This window comes from Melospiza melodia, chromosome 18 (genome assembly GCF_035770615.1).
Source record: "Melospiza melodia melodia isolate bMelMel2 chromosome 18, bMelMel2.pri, whole genome shotgun sequence".
NCBI lineage: Eukaryota > Metazoa > Chordata > Aves > Passeriformes > Passerellidae > Melospiza > Melospiza melodia.
The window spans coordinates 15,423,960-15,446,303 of record NC_086211.1 but is presented as its reverse complement, the minus strand read 5'-3'; the positions used below and the strand labels follow the sequence as shown (position 1 = coordinate 15,446,303).

The window sequence follows — 22,344 nt, the reverse complement described above, 5'->3', positions numbered from 1 at the left end:
GGCTCCAGCACCCACATTTGGAGTGCAGACTGTCCAGGAGAGCTTCTCAAAGGCCAAGGTGCCCTTGCCTTGCTCCATCCCCATCCTGCCCAGCTGGGTATGGAGCCCAGCAGTGCTGCAGCTCAGCAGGGGCAGCAAGAAGGCTGCTCAACCCCTGGCCAGCTCCTGGTGCTTCAGAGAACCTCACAGAGCTTCCCAGGAGCACTGGCATGCTGCAGACACCACGTTTCCAGAGCATGCATCCCAAATGCACTGTCCCTGCCATTGCTGCCCCAGAGAGAACAGCACTCAGCCCTGCACAGGGAGGGGGCTGGCTCCAGCTCTGCAGACAGTTCCAAGTAAGATCTGTCAGGCTTTTTTAAAGTCTCCTTTGGAATAACACGCACAGAATTTTAATTTCTTCAACTCAACAAATGAACAGTTTCCCATTTGCAGCCTAATTTGTTCTCTAAGTGCTTAGATGGTTGTCAACACCCTATTATCTCCACAGCTTTCAATTTTTAGTTTCACAAAGCCCTTTTGTACCATTATGTACCCCAGGTTCCCACAGTATGGAGTGAAAAGCTCCACGCTCAGCTTCTCAGACCAAGGAGACCTGGAGCCCTCACAAGCCTCCAAAATCCTTCCTTCTTTTCCTCCTCAGTCTGCCTACAGCTTCTGTGTAGGCAGAAGCTGACTGGACTCATCCCCAGATCCATCTGGGGTCTTTTCACAGTTGGATTTTCAGAGTTCATTGCCACTCTGGTTTTGTTCCACACTACTGGGGTTGGCACAACCCTCAGCAGCCAGCGACAGAAATTTCCACATGAGTGCCTCCCATAGTGAACAAGGAACACAGACAGAGCACCAGTTATTGTATCCAGCAGCACATGTGGACACTTACTCTGCCAAAACCCAAATTTGCTTCCAGCAGGAGCTTACACAAAGATCTGTCCATGTAACTGAGGTGGTGGTGGGGAAATATCATCTCTGCCTGCTTGCAGCAGGTTTGGACCAGGTTTATAAGCAAAAAGCTTTTAAAGGTAAGAGAAAATCAGCTTGCACACTCTCAATGCAAAGCAGGCTTGTCCAAAAAGGCTTCCCAGATGGCTTTAGGGGCTTCCAGCACACAAGAAGCTGCTAGGAACACTTGCACAACTGCCAAGGATCTCAGCCCAAGGCAGGCAGGTGACAGGGTGGCCAGGAAAGTGTCACTTGCTGATATTCTCCACTGACGGAAAAAGGCTGCAGCTGAAGAAGGCTGAAGAGCCCCTCAGAGTGAATTTTCTGTCCCACAGGATGAAATAAACCTTAACCAGAAGGTCCAGTGCTGACAGGAACCAGAACACTCTGTCTCCTGCCTGCTCTTTCACATCTCCATTTATCGTGGCTTTCCAGCTGGCACCTCTGACACTGGCTCATGGACACCCTGCTGCCAAACCTCTTCCCAGCATTGGGGGTATTTATCACTGAGCTTTTGATAAGTATTTTTCAGGCAGGGCAGGCTCCTCCAGCAGCTGGGCAATCCTGTCTGAATGACCCAAGGCAGGTGAGGTATTTGTTGTAACCAAAAGAGCCATAAGGGAGGGCTCAATCTACACCTGAGTCTGCTGAGCTGCCAAAAATCCACCACCTTCCTGCATACTAAGAAGCCCTGAACAGGAGAAACAGCAGCTCCTCAAACCACCTGCCTAAGCTGAACTCAACAATATTCATCATTTCTTTAGGGCTGCAGCTTTGCTGCAAGATGGGAGCATTTTATCACACTGTCTGGGAAGGGTTTGGCAAGCCACACTTTCAGAAACAGTTTAAATCACTGGCATATGAGGACATCAGGAATGATCCTGACACTGCTTCTTCCTGGCTGGATCAGGAAGCACCACCACAGCTCTTTCTCCCCTCTGTGATCACTCTTGGAATAGTTTGCATTTGCTCACAGCAGCCAGAACAGTCACAGCTGCTCAAACAGCTGAGATCAGCCAGCCAGCTCTGCTGCAATGACTGAGACCTGGAAGCCAAGAAGAAAAAAAAAACAGGAGTCCAAGAGCAAAAAAGGTTTCTGCAGCACTTTTAAGCACACTAAAGGTGTGCTTAAATATTCTTTTCACTGTACCCCATGCTGTGACAATTAACATAAAATCCTTGTGCAGCACAACAAGCTCCACTGCCCAAGCTGGCTCTGCAGGGCACAGCACTGCTTGGTTTCCATCTCTGCCTCCTCCCTGGCCCTGCAGTCACCATCACTGGCTGCACACTCCCCCTGCCCCATCTGTGCCTGAGGCCAGTGCTCTGCTATCCCAGACACAAATGCTCCTCTTTTGCCCCAAAAGGAGACCCTGAAGTGATGTGCTCAGGACCTGCTGGCCCATCAGAACCCAACAGAGAAGGGGTTGAAGTGGAAACTCAACACCGAGGAAAGGAAGAGAAAAGGAGAGGACTCCCAGGCACACTAGCACCACCTGGAGCCCAGGAACTCTGTCCCTGAGGAGATCAGATCTGCTAAAGCAGGGCAGGGAGGAAGGCAAGAGCCCTGTGATCCTCACAGCAAACCCTGAGGCAGTCATGCTGGAAGAAGGGGCTGGCTCTTGCTCAGAGCCAGCTCATCAGGGGCAGCAAGGATGTTTTACTGCAGATAATTTCAGGAGGAAGGAGCTCCTGCTGAATGTGAAAGTCACATGGCTCAGGAGCCAGGCCAGTGGGGTGGAGGTGAAACTGGGGAAGGCATCAAGGAGTCCTTTCCCTGGGGAGGGAGCAGCCAGTGCAGCCTGAGCACTGCACCAGGCTGTGCCATGAGGGAAAAAAGAACTCCCAAGAAGGTCTGCTTGCTGTCTGGAGACTGTTTTTCCATGTTGCAACCTCTCCAGGGTCTACTTCAGAAAATTCAGGGTTTTTTTATCACTACACTTGAGAAACAATAAAGAGTGTGTGGCAAAGCCAGGCATGCTTCCCTGGCTTGGAGGTGCTTTTCATACCAAGTATTCTCTCAAGCACTGGCTATTCAGACCTGGGCAAGGGCTGCCAGGTTGCTGAGCCAGCCTCCTGCTCTCACAGCTAACCTGTACAAGTTCTCTCTGGAACCTCATTCTTCGAGCTCCCCTTGAGCTCTTTAGTCCTCCACTCAGTGAGAACCTTCCACTAATTCTCAGCATGAAGGTGCTCAAGGCCAGTTTACACCAATCTGCTCCTGTACAAATATCACATTGAATTCAAACAGAGCTTTTCCCATGCTGGCACATCTTTCCTGTGCTGGATTTGTTCTTCCTGAGCTGTTGGGTTGTAGTTTCAATAAGCTGTTTCTCTTGCCTCCAAGGGGATTTGCATCAGCCTTCCTACAGCAGAAGTCTTCAAGTCTGATGATTCCAAGACAGTAGAAAGGAAAGCAAACAGCCCTGAATGCATCCTGGAGACCACACCTGGAGTACTGCACCCAGCTCTGGGGCCTCCAGCATGAGAGGGATGTGGGCATCTTGGAACAGTCCAGAGGAGCCCATGGAGATGCCCCAAGGGCTGGAGCCCCTCTGCTCTGAGCCAGGCTGGCAGAGCTGGGGGTGCTCCCCTGGAGAGCAGAAGCTCCAGGGACACCTCAGAGCCCCTGCCAGGGCCTGAAGGGGCTCCAGGGGAGCTGCAGAGGGACTGGGGACAAGGGATGGAGGGACAGGACACAGGGAATGGCTCCCACTGCCAGAGGGCAGGGATGGATGGGATATTGGGAATTGGGAATTGTTCCCTGTGAGGGTGGGCAGGCCCTGGCACAGGGTGCCCAGAGCAGCTGTGGCTGCCCCTGGATCCCTGGCAGTGCCAAGGCCAGGCTGGGCAGGGCTGGGAGCAGTCTGGGACAGTGGGAGGTGTCCCTGCCATGGCAGGGGGTGGGATGGGATGGGCTTTAAGGTCCCTTCCAACCCAAATCCCTCCATAATTCTAAATCACAGAACTCAGAAGCATTTCTGTGTTTCTCTGCCAAGACCACATTGGTTATGCTGTATTTATGCTAAGGCCATGCCAGAAGAAGTCAGCTTCTGCATACTGAAAATAACTGGAGGTGTTGGAAGTCCACCCTTGCAGTCACACAGGCATTTGCTATTCAAAACAAACAGTCCTCTTCTTTGGTTAACCATTCAGAGTATAAATTTTGATATTTTCTTCTTCCACTGAAAGTTGTGGTGAGTTATTTAAGAGACACGGTATCTGTATTCCTGCTAATACAGGAACATCACATGGGAGCAAACCACTTGTGGCTGAAAACAATCTGAGTTTCACTCCAAGCCACGTGGAGAAGACTGTACAAGGACTCCAGCCATTTTCAACAGGCATTTTCCCTGTGCTCATCTCCTGGGCACTTCCAGAGGGCCTGGAGAGACTTCCCTTGGGAATTACCTCTCCTCATCCTAGGCTGCCTTGCTCCTTAGGGCTGGTTTGCTGCTTTTAAGCACTGACTGTTTGTGCAGACCAGGATTAAGGCATCACAAGAGCACTTTGCAAAAGGCATTTGTTGCACAAGCAGAGGGCAGTCTTGAGGCAAAGGTGTGAGCTACACCTTGCAAGGGAGCTCCATTCCCCAGCATTCAGCAGTGAAGTGCTGTCTACAACTTCCTGAAAGAAGGTGGGAGTCAGGTGGGGATTGGTCTCTTCTCCCAAGTAACAAGTGACAGGGTGAGAAGAAGCAACCTCAAGTTGTGCTAGGGGAGGTTTAAATTGCATTTTGGGGTAATTTTTTCATTAAAAGTGTGGTCAGGCATTAGCACAGGCTGTGCAGTGCACTGGTGGAGTCAACATCCCTGGAAATGTTAAAAAAATCCACGCAGAATGTGGTGCTGAGAGACATGGTTTAGCTGGGCCTTGGCAGTGCTGGGTTCCTGGTTTGCCTCGACGATCTCAGAGGGCTTTTTCAGCCTTAGGGATTCCATGGTTCTCTAAAGCACTCCCACTAGAGGTCCCCCTGCCTGGCTGATGAGGTTCACTGTCTCTCAGACTCACTCCTTGGGAGGGCTAGGCAGTGAGATGGATGAGGCAAACCTTGCTGATGTTCAGGTGAGAGTTCCTGCAGCAATACTGATAAATACAGCTGAAGAAGGTCAAGAGCTTCACTTTGAGGAAGGAAGAGAAAATCAATCCCTTTCAAGCCTGTGGGCAGCCAGGTACATGACACCTTGTGGCACCCAAGGGCAGTGTCCAGGGAGAACAGGCTGCAGGAATCACAGGGAGGTGCTGTGCCAGTGCCTCACAGCTCCAGGCAGGTTCCAGACAGATGTGTCCCTCTCCCCATCCAACTGGAATGTTCTCATCACTGCCCATTTCAGCTCTGCCCTGTGCCCCAGTTTGCCCTGTGGCAGCAGCAGGTGCAAGGTCTGGTGTGTGGGCTCAGGCTCTGAGGGTGCAGTGTCTCTGCAGACATTTGCTCTGAGGAGCTCCAGGTCACACCAAGGGGAGTTACCACAGGGCACAGTGGCTGCACACAGGGCTAAAAGCCCCCAGGTGACATTCCTGGACACAGCAGCTGCTGCTTTCCATTCCCAGTGTGATCTGACACAGCAAGGTCTTAGAAAGAGCCTGATCAAAGCTGAGTTCTGTGGTCACCAGAAAACCACACTGACCAGCTCTGTTCACCTCTAACTGGTGAGGGAAGCAACATGGCCTCAAGCCCACAGGTGCCATGAGCAGGTTGTGGATTCCTGATCCCTGGAAGTGCTCAAGGCCAGGCTGGATGGGGCTTGGAGCACACTGGTCTAGTGGAGGGTGTCCCTGCAGATGGGAGAGAGTTGGAAAGAGATGAGCCTTAAGGTCCCTTCCAAAGCAAACTGATTATGTGATTGGGGTTCCAGATTTTTCTGAAAAGTAGTAAAGGCTGAAAGAAAATGAAATGTAGAAGCTGAAAGAAACTCAGACACAGGACTGAACATGTGAACAGGAGATCCTGCACTCTCCCACCGCAGAACTCCACCAGGAGCACCAGGAAATTGGCCTCTGCTTCAAAGGAGCTGCCTCAAAGCATCCAGACCACCAGAGATGTGCACTAACATGAATAAACAGGACATGGGGAGATCTCAACAGCACACTCCAGGTGAGGTGCTCCTATGTCTAGAGCACAAGTGAATTTGCAGGAAGTCAGAGAAAGAGAACAACACAGATTCTGCCAGTTTGCAAAGCAAATGTCTACAGATACAAGCAGCAAAAAGCCAAAAGCGGTAAGAGCTTGAGTAGAAGTACAATGTTTCCCAAAGGCTGGGAATCTCCCAGGATACTGGCCTGCTTAGGAGGCTGACAGACAGCTTCTGACTCCTAGTGCCTAACAAAAGAGGAATTTTCTCCAAAGCTTTACAACATGAAAACAATAAGGAAAATAAAGGAGCTCATTTAACTTAGGTAAACTTTATCCTGGAGGGACCCTGCCATGCTACTAAAAGGACAACAGCAGAACTGTCAGAAAGCACTATTAAACAGCAATTTATTAAATGCAATTTTCCAGAGGACCACGAGATTTTTGTGCTGTTGAGGATCTTGATGTTATTCTGGAGCAGGGCCCAAAGAAGAAACTCAAAATGTAACACTGTGCCTCATGTTTTGAGGAACACACATACTTTACGTTCCAATTGAGCTGCTCTAGTTTCAAGTCTGCCTCAGACACACAAGTAGGAGCCACCCCTATTTTTGGAACTGACTCGAAAGCAACACAGACTGGAAGAACTCCACTGGGAAAGCCAGTGCCATATTTAAACAAATTTTAAAAACCTCAGAAAGTAGGAGCTCCCACATTAAAGCTGAGGCAGATCTAGAGCAAGAATTGCCTCATCCTCCCTGACGACCTCTCAGCCCTCCTCTAGAAATTAAGAGTGAATATTGTCTGCACAGACCTTTTCTGTAGGAGTTTAGCAAAGTCTGCCATTCACTCCCTTCTCTCCCACCACTTCATAAGAACAGAATCCCAGGCAACATGACAACACTGAGTGTCTCTTGTCATCTACAGAGATCCTTTTGGTGATCAGTGCATTCCTCTTCAGAGCTCTTTACTATGGCAGGAAAGACTTACACATCCCAAAGTTCAAGCACATGTGTCCCATCAAAGCCCTGAGAGCAGCACTTACCTGGGCTCCCCTGGAGTAGGATCTGAAAATAGTGCAAAATCTTCCTTGCCCTGAGGTGTCCCTAAAACACAGAAAAGTTACAGCTATGAGAGGTGGAGAACTGACTCCCATACTGCACATCTCCTACTGGCCATAAAGAAATAAAATAAAATAAAATAAAATAAAATAAAAATCAGGGTTGATCTTGTCAGATCTTTAGGACAGGCAGGGTACCCAAAGTTCTCTGCATTGTGGGTTCTTCTGGGGAAGAACTGGTGAATACATCTCCACCTTTGGGTAGAGGTTGTCACTGTCATTGTGCTTCCCATGGAGAAGACACATGCCCAAACCTTGGGCTGCAGCACTACTGGATGATGTGTGAGGGTGTAAGTCATTTTACTCCCTTGGGCAAAGGATTTTCTGCCTGGTTCCCTTCAGTCCACAGGAGTTCAAAGTCAGAGTGAGTGTACAGAGGTTTCCCAGCCATGGAGAACAGCCAACCTAAATATGACCACTCACAGGAGGAGAAACTGCCTTGCACTAGGCTTCACCTGTTTTTCCACTACATTTTAACCAAAATAAAGGGAATTCTCTTGGAATTCTCTTTATACCCAGATCCCTGACAGACCTGGTCTATATACCCTACAGAAAGTGAGGATCAGGAGTGGGGTACAGTGTTTCTAGACCACTGTGACAATAAGGGACCTTTCAGTCACTGTAACTTGTCTTGTCTGGACAAGGTGCAAATAAGTGTGACAACACTGCCAGCACCTCACAGTGCCCTTCTGGAATGAGACAGCAGAGTCCAGCACTCTGATTTAACCAGGATATACTGAAATGTGTCAGGCTCATCAGAGACACATTATGGTGTTTCTCAAATCTATTCCCTGGGCCAGGATAAAAGACACTTTAATGACCACTGAGAAGGCTGAGGAATCCCTCAGCCCCAGATTTGCAGCTCTAGGAAAAACACACTGACCTCACATGCAGGACAGTCATTTTTTCAGATGTAAAGCTTTGTAGGATCCTGGACATCAATCTAACAGCCTGTGCTTACACATCCTTCTCCCTCAACAATCAAATACTGGGTAAGTAATGGTAAAAGATTACTCTAAGGCATCATCAATCAGTGTTATCAGCTTTTCAGTTTCTGTGCTGTTCTCCAGCTCAAGAATTACATTATAAAAAGGGAAGCACTAAGTTACTACACACCTGGGGCTGAAATGTTAAAATAGGTTTCTTACAAGAGAGACAAGAATGCAAGTGGCACATAAAAACATGGAGGCTACAAGAGATAAATTAGCTGCTTCTGTTCTTTTTTGTAAGAAAAATAAGGACATTCAGCTTCAAAGAGCAGGGGTGTAATTAAACCACCAAACTACACACTGCCAGAGTCAGTCACTGAGGCTTAGAACATGGAGTTCATTCCTATTTAACAATTCACACATGTTACTAATATCCCTGTTACTTGACCCAAGCATTTCTAAGGGGATATTTAACTCCATGTTTTAGGACTGTGTCATTCCCTAATTCCCAGATCTGGGTGAAAACCAGGGTAGGGACAGACAACCTATCCTGTCCTTCCCTTCCTCTTTCATCTCCACAGGCTGCTGTGTCAGCTCCTCAGCAAGTCAGACAAAGCTCAGCCAGAAGGGCTCCAGCTGTCCCTCAGGTGCTGACAGGTAAGGCAGGGGTTACCCCTCCCAGCAGGGCTCTCCATCTGTGTCCCAGGCTCTGGTCACTCCAGTCAGTCCTGCTCCCCAGGGGTGCACCCCACCCTGAGGTGGTGATGCCTCCTCACTGCTTGTTTGAATTTTCTACTCAAGGCCTTGAGAAATATCCAGCTGCTGAGGGACCAAGGGTTTCACCTGTTTTATTCTTCTGCTTTCCTTCTCTTGTTTCTGTTTCTCATCCTTGGATATCAGGAAAATCCAGTATTGCTTCCAAAACAATAGCAGTCCCTCAGTGATTGAGAGCAGTACAGGAACACAGAATGATGGAATGGTTTGGTTGGAAGGGATGTTATACACCAACCAGCTCCACCCCTGCTATGCAGGGACACCTCCCACTGTCCCAGGTCAGTCCAGGCCCTGCCCAGCCTGGCCTTGGGCACTGCCAGGGATGCAGGGGCAGCCACAGCTGCTCTGGGCACCCTGTGCCAGGGCCTGCCCACCCTCACAGGGAACAATTCCCAATATCCCACCCATCCCTGCCCTCTGGCAGTGGGAGCCATTCCCTGTGTCCTGTCCCTCCATCCCTTGTCCCCAGTCCCTCTCCAGCTCTCCTGGAGCCCCTTCAGGCCCTGGCAGGGGCTCTGAGGTGTCCCTGGAGCTTCTCCTCTCCAGGTGAGCACCCCCAGCTCTGCCAGTCTGGCTCCAGAGCAGAGGGGCTCCAGCCCTTGGAGCACCTTCATGGCCTCCTCTGAACCTGTTCTAACATATCCATGTGCTTCTTGTGCCAGGAGCTCTGGACAAGAGAACTACAGGTGGGGTCTCAAGTGCAGAGTAACAATGAAAATGGTCAGTTATGACAGACAATGACTGAATCCAGACCATTCCAGCAAAGAGCAGCATGGTGTTTGTGGTACTTGACTGACAGAAAGGAATCTTCTTTGCCAGAGTAACTTTCAGGGAAGAACAGCCAGGAAGTCCCACCACACCCCAGGGATGGTCCACGCTCTCCACAGCCTGGTACAGCATCCCCCAGCCCTGTGTCCCTGCTCACCTGGCCTGAGCTCCCAGGGTTTGGGTTACAGAGGCTCAGGACACTCACCAGAGTTCCAGCTTGACCCTTCTGCCGTCCAACAGGATAGTAGTGGTCTTGTAGTCAATTCCTGAAAGAAAAGCAATGAAAAGCTGAGCAAACCCTGAGAACATCTTCAGAGATGCACAAGAACCTTGCTCTGCCCACAGGGAACTCTCATTTCATGTTTCCTAAAGGGATGTATTCTCCTTGTTCTGCTGCCTCTTTGAGAGGAGCTACAGAGACCTGACAGGACCAGACTCCTGCTCCATGGCAAAGGCAGCTCTGTGGAGCTCTATGAAAACACACTTAACCCCTACATTGCTTCTGACTTCTTCATTGTGGTTTTAAACCTCTCAGAACTTGAGTTCTAGGAGAAATTGGATGGGGCTTAGAGCAACCTAGGAAGGTGTCCTTGACCATGGCACAGGGGATGGAACAAGGTGAGCTTCAGGGTTCCTTGTAACCCAAGTCACTCCATGATTCTCTGAGATTCAGTGATTTGTAGCATTATCCCACATGGCAGTGATAAATTAGACTGCTAGGGGGTGAACAGACAGAAACAGTTTGGATACATCTCTGCTACATCAGCCTGCAGTCCCAGCATTTCTCAACCACCACTGCCCGCAGCAGCAGGCACTTTGGGAGAGCTTACAGGAAGGCTGCCCAAAGATTGCTGTCCCTCCTTCTGAGCAGCTCTGGGGTGTGGATCACAGGGGCAGGTAAGGCAGGACACACTCCCCCCTTGTGAAGGCCTGAGAAGCAGCACAGACATCTGCTTTTGCTTTTCACAGAGCCCCAGCACTGGAGCAGCAGAAACCCCACAAACCACAACAACCAGCTGGGCTGGCATGCAACTCACTCACTCACACAAGGGGTGTCCACTGCCTTCAGATACATCAGAAATTTGTTAAAGCTGGGAGCCTGTCTCACAGACAGACTGAAAAGTTTGAAAAGAAACAACTCCCCTTACAAGCAACAGGCCCAACCCACATGGAACACAGCATTCCCTGCAGCCCCAGGCACAGGGCAAGAGGCACAACTGCACCTCCCACCTCCTGCCCAAAGCTGAGGGGCACCAGGAAAAGCAGCTTCTCTGCAAGCTCTTGTTAATGAGCTTCAAGTGTAGTGAAATTGCATAAACAAAGCAGAGAGCACCATTACTGCACACCCACTGAAGCATCAACTAATTTACAACCTTTTAATAAAGCACAGTCACTTCACTCTAATTACATCAACTTTAGTTTTTCTTCTTGCCAACAGATATCAAACTTTGAATATCTATTAAAACCCCACACTGTGTTATGTGTTATGACCTGCATTTCCCTTTTCCTGCAAGGAGAGCACTGCCCTGACAACCAAACAGACAAGTTTGTCAATAAAGCAAATGGATTTTTCTGAGTCATCCGCAGGAGTTCCCTGTTAGTGAAAAACAAATTAGATTTCAGCCTTCATAGGGTGCTATAAAAAGCAATAAAGATAATTATCTTAAATTTCAACTATTTCCAGTGCTGCATCACAGAAAATAGGCAGTTTACATTTTATCTTCCTCCAGAGACAAGTGAATGATCTGTATTTATTTCCAGGCAGACATAAATCTCCCTCATGCCCAGGGATGGTGAGGAGTAGTGGGAGTAAGGCTGCTCTGCTACCAGAAGGGAGCATCCAGACATCTTCCCCTGCCAGCTCCTGAACCAGGACCTGCTGGGCTGTTAGGGAATAGGCTAATTCAGCCCATTGCTCTGATTCAGATGCAAAATCCCGACAGACTCTGGCCCCTCAGGCACAAGAGCTCCCTGTCAGCAGTGAGTCCCAATCACCCCCAGTGCCAGCAGGGCACAGCTGGAGCAGCTGTGTGAAAGCACCATGGGTGGGAACAGGGACAGCTTTCAGGGCACCGAGGCCACATGCTTCCAAAAATGCCACTGCTGAGCTGAAACAAATCGCTTGACTACAGCTTTTAAAAGTGAGAGAGGTTCAGCTAAACTGGGAAGAGAAGGAAACTTGTTAATGGAAATGTCAAATCCGCAGATGTCGTCATGGTGCTCCTCGCCCGCTAACTGCCCAGCCTACACCCCAGAGGAACATGGGCTCCCTGTCCTCAAAACTCATGACCTGGTCACCAGAGAAATGCTTTAAATAATCCATGTTCATCTCAAACTATACACATACTTTAATCCAGAGGGACACCAGTTTTTGGGTGTTACATACGCTGGCCCAAGGAGGTCACAGGCACTCCAGTTAAAAGCAAGCTGGTATCTGGTTATGGGCTGAGGAAAGTGCTGCACTTTTAAATGTACAAACACCCAAACTGAGACTAAAGGTTTTGGAGCAAACTCTGCCTACAAGCTCATTAATGAAAGAGAAAAATCTGCACAACTGCAATGTTTTGGAGAAAATTTCAGCTTCCCTTTTCCATAAACACTCAGTGCATCAGGACAGCTCAAAGGCACTCCCTGGTTTTGGTCTGTTATTTTAGCTGGTTAGCACTGAGTATGCTGCAGTTCACAAGCACAGCTCTCCTGTGGCTCTCCTGGTGAGACAAAATCTGCATCAATTTGGAGGTGCCCTCAAAATCATGGGACTCTGCACTGTGCTGAACACCAGTACTGGCCCCTTTCAGCCCCAGTGACCCACAACCATGTCCTGAGCTGCAGCCCAAGGCACTCCCTCATTTACAGCTCACAGGGAAGTTGAGCAGCCAAGCTCCCTTTCCCAGGCCCAGCCTACAGCTCAAGCTCAGCCCTGGCTCCCTCCTTGTCCCAGAGATCTGGGGACAGAGGGTCACAGCAGCCACTAGATGCCACCTCTTCTCTGATGCTGCTGGCAGTGCATGGCCATGGCCATACCAGGGCTGCCCCTCCATCTTTACATTTCAGGCAGCTCAGACACAAGGGAAGTTTTCAGAACTTCTTTTCTACAGGTGACAGGGTTTCCCCCGCCTGAGCATCACTCTGCTCACAGCCAAGCACAGCTGATTTCGGGATGGGCACTGAGTGGCTCTGATGCCACTCCCCTGACAGAGAGGGACCAGCCCCAGCACGGGCTGCTCCTGCAGCACACCCAGCCCAGCACGGGCTGCTCCCGCAGCACTCCCAGCACGGGCTGCTCCTGCAGCACACCCAGCCCAGCACGGGCTGCTCCCGCAGCACACACGGCCCAGAGATCCGGCCCTGCCCGGCCCCGCAGCAGCAGCGCTGGGGGAAAAGAAACCACTCTTGTTTAAAGCCTATTTTATATCAACTGATCTCTTTCTGGGCCGATATTACCATGATGCAACAAAGCAAATGAGGCTCAGAGAACAAGTCTGGGCTGTTCTCTGGGATTTAGCATTCAGGCCGACTCCTGTGTTATTTTTCCAGCCCTGCTTTAGACTCCTGTTATGCTGATGCCATCCCAGCCCCATTCCTGCAGCAGAGAGATGACCTGGCACAGAGGGATCTGCTGTACCTGCCATCCTGGCACAGAGGGATCTGCTGTACCAATCCTGTATCTGCCAGCCTGGCACAGAGGGATCTGCTGTACCAATCCTGTATCTGCCATCCTGGCACAGAGGGATCTGCTGTACCACTCCTGTACCTGCCAGCCTGGCACAGAGGGATCTGCTGTACCAAGGCTGTACCTGCCAGCCTGGCACAGAGGGATCTGCTGTACCAAGGCTGTATCTGCCAAGCTGGCACAGAGGGATCTGCTGTACCAAGGCTATACCTGCTAGCCTGGCACAGAGGGATCTGCTGTACCAAGGCTGTATCTGCCAAGCTGGCACAGAGGGATCTGCTGTACCAAGGCTATACCTGCTAGCCTGGCACAGAGGGATCTGCTGTACCAAGGCTGTATCTGCCAGCCTGGCACAGAGGGATCTGCTGTACCAATCCTGTACCTGCCAGCCTGGCACAGAGGGATCTGCTGTACCAAGCCTGACATCAGACACCCAATTCCCCTCCACGGAGCTGGGTTCCATGCTTCTGGGCAAAGTTCAGGGGAATCCCAAACCTTTCTTTCTTTCTTTTGCCAGTTGCTCTAAGGAAAACCTAAGAAAGCAAGTCATTTTCCCATGGGAACCCACAGGATGTGTTATAGGAAACTCTGATCTCTTCCAAATTACTCATGCCAAGCACAACACACTTGGCATCAGTATCACCTGAAAACTCCACACCCAACCTGAGCTTACTTAAAGCTTTCACCCAAAAGATGACACTTGATGTAAAAAGGAAAAGTTAAACCCCTCCAAGAGAAATGGTAACTTTTTCCCAGCACTTGATACCACTTTGTATCAGGCTGTTCCCTTCCCCCTGGGAATTCATGGCTCAGACACACGTGTATGTCCACTCTGCCAAGCTTCTGCTCTGCACCTGCATGAGCAGCAAAAACACAAAGGAGGGGGCAGCAGCCAAGCAGGTACATGGGTCTGGAAGTCACACTGGGAAAGGGAGAAACACAAGGGAGATGTGCATTTCATGCTCTCCCTTTAAAGAGGTTGATCTCAGGAAAATTGCTTTAAACAGCTCAAGTGAACAAAGCTCCATAAATATTTACTACTGAAACATGGTGGCCTGTGGGTTTTTTGTGTGGGTCTTTGTTTCAGAGAAGAGGAGACAAGTTTGCAGCTGTACACTCATCAGGTGGCTCTGCCCTAACACCTGGGTGGAGGCCAGGAGGGCACCTCCCCTTAACAAGGCAGGTTTGAGCAAAACCCAAGAGCAGCAAGTGCCTCTTTCCTCCTTCAGCTCCCCAAGGTGATCCCCACTGCCCTGGGGGAGGGAGATTCCAGCTCCCAGGGTAATGCCAGAGCCAACCCTGCTGCTGTGGTCACTGGTCCACATCAAGTGTCCTCCTCCAGGGATGCTCTAATGATCCAAGGCCCAGCTAACACACACATCACAAAGGTACAGCCAGGATGAAGGGCTCAGCCCACATTAACCAAGCCAGCAGCAGGATTTCCTGAGACCTTCCCCAAAAGCTGCCAGCACCATCTCCAGTGGGTATCTGCAGTGTCTCTAAGAAGAACATAATTTATTCACAAATCTGGGCCAGGAGACATTCCAGGTGATGCTCAAAAATCTCTTTCCAAAGGAAAAAAAATGAAAAGTAGTAAAAATAAATCAACGTACTCAAGTGAAACACTGATATAGTTTTAAGACTTAAATCTTGCTTCCCTTCTGAGAGAGACTCCTTGTCACTTGCAGTCATTTCCAGTTTGTGTGAGTCAGATTGGTCAAAGATGCTTTTTCCACCTCATTTCTTACATGAATGTTTCTGCTTGTGGGAGCTTGGAATCCACCTCGCTGTTAGTCCACCCACAAAAAAAAAAAAAAAAACCAGTGCACATTATTTTAACTTCATTAAAACTCAGTTCCCCCAGCTTGCAGACATGTGCTATATGATGCAGCCTCAGCTTTTTTCCTCCTTTTAAAGATTAAATTTGGTTTCATTTATTTTTAATTCAAAAGAAGATAACCAACCTGCTTGCAAAGAGATACATAAGGTCAACAGGCAAAATTGGAGGTGTGCAGTGATGATGAGCCAAGGCCAAACCTTTACTCAATGCATCATATAAATAAGAAATAAGATAAACTGAGTGGACTTTTGTTACCTGACTAATGCTGCAATTCAGTGGATTGTTCCTTTATCTAGAGACATAATTAAGTCAGAGTGGCTGCATTCTGCAACTCTTGATGGCATCTGAGCACTCAGAAGAGGGCTAAAGGTGAGCTGTGCCTGGCCTCTTGCAGCCCTGCAGAAATGCTCTGCTTGACTGGGAAATCTTAAGGCTGGCTCAGAAGCCACACAAAGACTCAATGTGTCACCACAGAGCCTCACCCAGCCAGCCTGGTGATGGACTTTGGTTTGTGACTGTCACTAGTGCAGCTGAAGCCACCACACCACAGATGTGTAACTGAAAAAGTTGCATTTTCCCCCAAACACCCCCGGCTCCTCTGTTTGCTCACAGGTCATCAGCTCTGTACAAGGTCTGGGGCACTCCAAAGGCCTCACTAAAGGTTTGGAGGTTTAGTGCCACACTGACCACTGGCTGCTGGGAGGAGGGGACAGCACAGGGCTGGAATGAAAACACAGAGAACACACATCAAATATTTAATTTGCTGAGATTTCACAGTGAACTCGAGTGAGCAGCTGTGAAGGGCTGGTCATGCTGTGTGGCAGCAGAGAGGAGCCTCAAGAGAAAGGGACACAGAGCTCTGGGAGCAGGGAGCTGACAGATTGAAACACGCCATGATTATAAAACACCAACAGTATCCAGCCAGGAACTTGTAACCTGTGTCGTGACAATCCCTCCTTACCACACAGGGAAGGATCAAAGCCACAATCACTCAGTGTGCAGCTGGGCTTAGAGGCATGTTCTCACTGCCACAAAGGTAGATAAGCACCTAGGAACACTTCAGAGTGGGCCAATGGACTGCAAATCCTTTACTGTGTGTCTGCAAAAGGAAAATATCAAGGATGAATCTGTGGTGAAGCTTCTCAGCACCAAGGATCCAGGAGCTGTGACTAAGCAGGGGTGGGTAAATTTGGTTTTAAAACCTTATCAACAGTTTTGTAAATGCTGTGGGTGCCAAGAACACCACAGCAATTGTGAATTTTTGTGAGAACATAAACCATGCATGAGAGCCCTGTCCCTTCCAGCCAGGGGTCCCCAGGAGGGGTCTGGTGAGGGTGTCCCCTCTTCTGAGCCCTCTTGCAGGGCTGGCACAGCCTGGCTGGGTGTCACTCAGGCTCTGCCTGGCACACCTTTGGGGACATACCATACATGTGTTTCTGTCACATAAACTAGCTGTCATCTTACTGGTGTGTATGCAAGACATGAGCTGCTGAAAGGTCTCTCCCTCCACAGGGCCTGTGCCAACCTTCCTGCTGGATTTAAAAAGGAAAAAACAATTTGTGCTGCACACAGTGCAGAGGCTGCCCCTTCTTCAGTGCTGGAACTGGAACTGCACTCTGCTAAGTCCAGCCCAAGGCCATTAATGCAGAAATTCATTTATCCCAAATGCCAGTGATACCCCAGCAGTGTCCAAAGGCTCCTTGTGGATTAAAATGTCTTATTTTATGGTTTTGTTGTTCTGGGTTTTTTTACAAGCCCTCACCAGCCTGTGAGTGAAAAGGCAGAATTCACCTATCAGAATTGGTTGTTTGTGGGTAAAACCTGATAGAGGAGGACTTGTTGCTTCACTTCTAGTCAAACAAGGCAGACTGGCATGGAAACCACAGGTGGCCAGGAGCTGCTGAAAGCATGTTCAGAGCAAACAGGTCTAACCAAGTGTACTAATCCAACACCAAACCCACTCCCAGGCAGAAGGAGCTGCTGGGCCAGCACCCAGGTTATGCATGCACCCACAGATGCAGGTTTAAGATCCTCTAGTTTCACAAGCACTTTAAAAACAGGCAGAAACATCTGTAAGAAGATACCACAGGTGCATTATCTTCCATCCCTAGCTTAGAGGAATAGTTACTGTCTCTGTCATCTGTAAGTGATACTAAATTGTTCAGAAAAAACGTGGCATGAGGCACAACATAACAGATGTTGCAAATGTGGCATCAACATAACAGATGAAAAAAAGAGAATTCAAGCTATTCAAATAGCAACTGATGAAGTCACCCAACCTTAAAAAGTGTGTACAGCAGCACATTAACAGCAGCAATTGAACCAGTCAGCTCAGAGCTGCGAGCCACGGGAAAAATCCCTTCCAAACAACACATGAGCTCATCCTTTTGAGTCATGCATTCAATTACCTACTCTTTAAAGAGAGAAACAAATTATCATCACCAACAACAGGGGTCAACCAAACACAGGTGGATTCATCCCGGGTCTGTGCCTTTCAGTGTCACAGTTTACTTCACAGTATCACTGCTCTGTTTTGAGCAGGATGAGAGAAGTTCCCCAACAGCATCACAGCAGAACAGCCCAGTTCTGCCTGCAGAGCTGGGACTGAGGGTCAGCAAACGTGATTTTACCTCTGTGATCCTATCCTGCACCCTAGCTGAGCTTTGGGAACGGGATCAAGAAACCCAACGAGCTGCCAAGCACCCCGTACAGACACCTGTTGAAACTGAGAGAGAACAAAGCCTTTCAATTATCTGTAGTTACCCAGATTTGTACATTTTCCCCTGAAAAACATACTCCATCTTCCACTCACAGCCGCTTCATTTCAGCTGAGAGGGATTTCCATTTAGCCTGGAAGCCTTTCACAGGAAGGCTGCTCACATCAGTTCCCAGGCATCTTCATCTCCAGCTGAGAGGGTTTGGAGGTGGGGATCTCCGGCAAATAATTGCTTGTTTGGTTTTGTAACCAGCCAAAAGGAAAACATTGATTTGGAGACCTCGAAGAAGGGCGGATTTGCAGATTTCACTTGCTCACTGCTTGCCGCAAGCCCGGCACCGTTTCAGCAGCTATATGGTCCTCACACAGAGGAACTTTGTTCTGGGCACACTTAAGGGGGACAATTGCATCAGAAAATGGCATTTGAAGCCAGGAGCAAATCTGTTCCTAAAGCTCCAACAATTTCAGCAGACACCCGGGAAATCCCAGAAACAGTCCAAAGTCAGTCCAGAACCAGGGATGTGAAGTGGATTTGTGCTTTAGAAGAAAATCAAGAATGATTTTATGCACAGAAGCGACAACAAACAAAAGAGTTTCTTCATGCCTTGCAATTCAGATCTCCATAAAAACCACACAGCTGCAGGCAGAAACAAAGGCAGCCTGTGAGGGAAATCAGAGGGCACCATAACAGTCTGCATTGTTGCTGGATGACCGTACAAACATCAAGATATACTGGGAGACAAAAAAATCCCAAACACTCCAAAAAATCCAAGCGTTTGTCCAAAATACTTTGAATATCCTATGCCTCCATAGTTACACTTCTGTGGACACTGTGCAGGGGAATGCTGCCCTGCAGCATCAGAGCCCCACACCGTGCCTGGGCAGCCTGCAGGGTGCATGCCAGCCTCAGGTGCACCCCTGCTCAGGGATCCTGCAGAGGCTGCCTCTGATCCTGCCACACCTCACTGGCATTTCTGGGTTTTGCCAGCAACAAAACAGCATTTCCAGAGCCATGCTCCACACCCAAACACCCAGAGAGAGCTGCAGCCCTCAAGCTGGGTGTAGACAGGTTAAGCAGACACTTGCAGAGTTCCCAGAACAGCCACAGAGATTCCACTCCCCAGGAATTTCTCTGGCTCCCAAGTTTGGTCTTGCTGCACCAACCACAGCCAGGAAAGGGCTGCTGCATGTTGGGAGCACCAGGATGGCTGCTAACACTGGTTTCACCTTTCCATGGGCTGTTTCCAATGACAGCAAATCTCCAGGGGCCTGACTTACAGTGCATGGCAGGTGTGCTCAGCTCTCCCTCCCTGTCCTTGAAGGATGGACTGGCCCTGTTGGCACAGCAAGCACCTCAACACACACCTGTACAAACTCTGCTGCCTCACAGCAGCTCTCAGCAGCCTGAACACCAGGTTTTCCAAGCCCAAATTGGAGCCTCCCAGGTCCCCTCCTGACCTACAGGACGAAGATCTCACTCCAGCTACCCTGGCAGCCACTCTGGAGCACTTTTGCTGCCACCAGGGAAAAGCCAGCATTTGACATTTAAAAAAAAAAAACAGAACAAAGTATTGAATTTCAGCCTTTTAATAAAGATGAGTCCTACAAGAACACAAGTGTGTCTCACCCACAGAGGTGTTCCACAGCAAACACATTGGCTGGCAGGGTGAGCAGCACAGGTAACAGCTACCCTGCAGAGTTTCATCTCCTTGTGCCACAGCACAGGCTGCAGTTTCCTGGATGGATTTTACCACTAAGTTGCTCAGGCAGCTTGACAATGTAAAAAAAACAACAATTCTTGGGACAAGAAAGGATTTAAGATTAAATAAATGATGGGCAAAATGGGGTGAGGGGTGGGTTGTTGCATTTTCTTTGTTCATTGCTTGGTTGGATTTTTTTCCATCTAGTTCTTCTCCAGTCCACTTGGCCTCCACTCCAGAACCATGGGCAAAAGGCCTGTTACAGGTGCTGCTACAGCTGGTACCAAAGGAAACAAGGCAGGGTAATTTCTGTGCCCAGGACTGAGCAGGGCCAATCACCTGCACAGAGAGGCAAATGGTATAACAAAGCCCCAAATGGTGCCAGGAACCCAGCAGCCTGGCTGGAAACAAGTTAAAATCCCTAAAAAAAAGAATTTTTTTTTAACTCTGCATTTTATTTAAAAGGTTACCCCAAAGATGCTCAGAACCTTCTGTTAAACTGCCATTTAATTACAGCCTTTCAGTGTGCCCTTTCTGCCTGTCTCCTCCTTAACCACGGATGGTTTAAGCAGCAAATATTATGTTTGAATTGCACAAAGATTTTTGTCTCAATTCAATGCCCAATCCTGCACAGAACATGCAGGACATTAAGAATTTCAGGTGTTATATTTATAGGAGAACAGGTGTCAAAGTTTTAAAATGATCTAACAATATCTAGAACGGGCCAATGGAAATGAAACAAAGATGAAGCAGAAAAGAGGAAGAAAATCTAAAAAGCTGTGGCAACATAAAAATCCTTTCAGCAAACAGAAGCTCTATAGGAACAAACAATCTCCAAGCTATGTTGCAACCTTACTATTTACTACAACTTTTGCAGAAGCAAACAGACTCTTTGATGGAGGTTTCTTGCCTTGAGCCACCACCCTGTGTGCCCCAGGGTAATTTTCTTTCAGGTGAGTCTCACCTGACAGCAAAGCCTTTAGCAAAACAAAGCTGAAGGTTTTCACATTGCAGCTTCCTTCCTCCTCCAGTGCCTGCAATCACACAGGAATTGATATGACATAATGCTCCTCTGGAGTGCCAGGGGACAGTGAGGAGTAAAGGGAGAGAAATCCAGATTTTAACCAGCAGGGTGATAAAAGCACAGCTCAAAGGCTCAGCTCAGAGCCTAGCTATTCTCAAGTGCAATGGAAAGATGCTCTGCTGTTCTGACACATCGAGGCTGCAGAGGAAAACATGCCAGGGAACAGCTGGAAACAAAAGCTGGAGGAGGAGGAGGAAGAGGAGGAGGAGGAGGAGCAGACTAACTTCCGTGGTCTTTCCTATGCAGCTTAAATACTGAACCAACCAAAAACCTCCACACCAGGAGAGGTGTGGACAATTTTGGTGTGGAATCTGGAGAGAGCAATACCTGCCTGCTTTTTACAAACCAAAACCACAGCGAAACTTTTAATCCCAGTTATCAGAAGAACATTCCACCCATTTCAGCTTTGTACTGCTCAGCTCCCATCACCTTTGTGCACTCAGGGCTCTGGAACACGTTTACAGCCATAAAAGCACAGCTTTTATAGAGGGATTAGGGGTGGTGAGAACTCTGCAGTGCAACCCAGAACTTTGCAGAGTAGGTCCCTCCCCAGCTTTATAAAATCTCCACACAAACACAACCCTCCTCAGATGTTCTGCACACATAACAACCTACACTGTTGTGCACATCTAATCCTGACTAGGGAGAGACACCAAACCTGCCAGACACTCACTTTGGGGGTTGGGTTTTGGCTTGATGGGGATTTTTTTTGTTTGGCTTTGTTTTGGAATTTAAGTTTAAATCACAGCTGGTTAGTCCCACAACAAGCAGGGCTGGAGGTTCAGCACTGTATCTTTGGAACTATTTTTCACACAAAGGTTATGTAGTAAACAATGGAGAAACAAGAGATGCTGGAGCTGTTTCTGAGTTGCCTGCTCTGATGAGATCAGCTCTGCATCTCTGATGACAGGGAAGTGAACATCCCTGAAGGACACTGATGCAAGTGCTGGCAGACAGCAGGAATTGCTGCAACAACCACTCTGCACTCTGCAAGCCATCCAAAGAGGTTTCCAGCAGCACAACCAGCACAGTCCAGCTCAGACATTTCTGCACATCACTTGTGCAGCCACTACAGGAACGTGATGGCTGGGCTGCACTTGGAACACTTTGCCTCAATCCTCCTTGCACCAGAGAGCTAAAGCCTCAAACTGAAACATTATTCCAAGCATTATTCCAAAGAATACAGTCCTGCCAGAAAACAAAGAGCAGTTTCCATGGGTGTGCAGCAGCTGCAGCAGTGGGGCAGCCATGGCCAGGGACAGGGCTGCTCCAGCAGAGCAGGACACACCGGGTGGGAGCAGGCCAGGTGAGGAGGAGGAGGCAGCAAAGCAGCACCAGAACCAAGGCTTCCCCTTCCCTCCCTGCTGATGCCAGAGAGCCCTGACAGGGCAGCAGCAGACAGCTGCTGTCAGAAACCTGGGCTCAGCACCAGTAGCTCTCATGCCTATGCCCAGCAGGTGCCACTACATCAGTGCTGGCCCTGGCTGAGGTTTCACTGCACAGGGGGTCAGCCAGCAATTCCTGTCTGCTCAGGAGGGTCAGCCAGTTTGAAGAGATGTCCTGTGCTTACACAAGTTCAAGTTGAGAGCAGAGCTGCTCAGCTACACACTTTTTAGGGCTGTGAAAAGCAAACCAGTGTAGCAGGACCTGCAGCCAAACACGGCAGCACCACGGAGGCTGCAGATCAGAAGTGAGAGACCATGTCCATGGTCAGTCTTGGAAACCCA

General features: G+C 49.0%; 1 protein-coding gene across 1 annotated transcript in view; it reads right to left on the bottom strand.

The window, feature by feature from the left end:
* RAB40C (RAB40C, member RAS oncogene family) overlaps nt 1-22,344 on the bottom strand; it is a 35,520-nt gene that overhangs the window by 8,406 nt on the left and 4,770 nt on the right. The window contains exons 2-3 of the mRNA XM_063171320.1: nt 9,810-9,870; nt 7,059-7,119 (exon numbers count right to left, since the gene is read on the bottom strand). Of these exons, the coding sequence (XP_063027390.1) occupies nt 7,059-7,119; nt 9,810-9,870 (122 nt within the window). The remainder of the gene's footprint in view (nt 1-7,058; nt 7,120-9,809; nt 9,871-22,344) is intronic.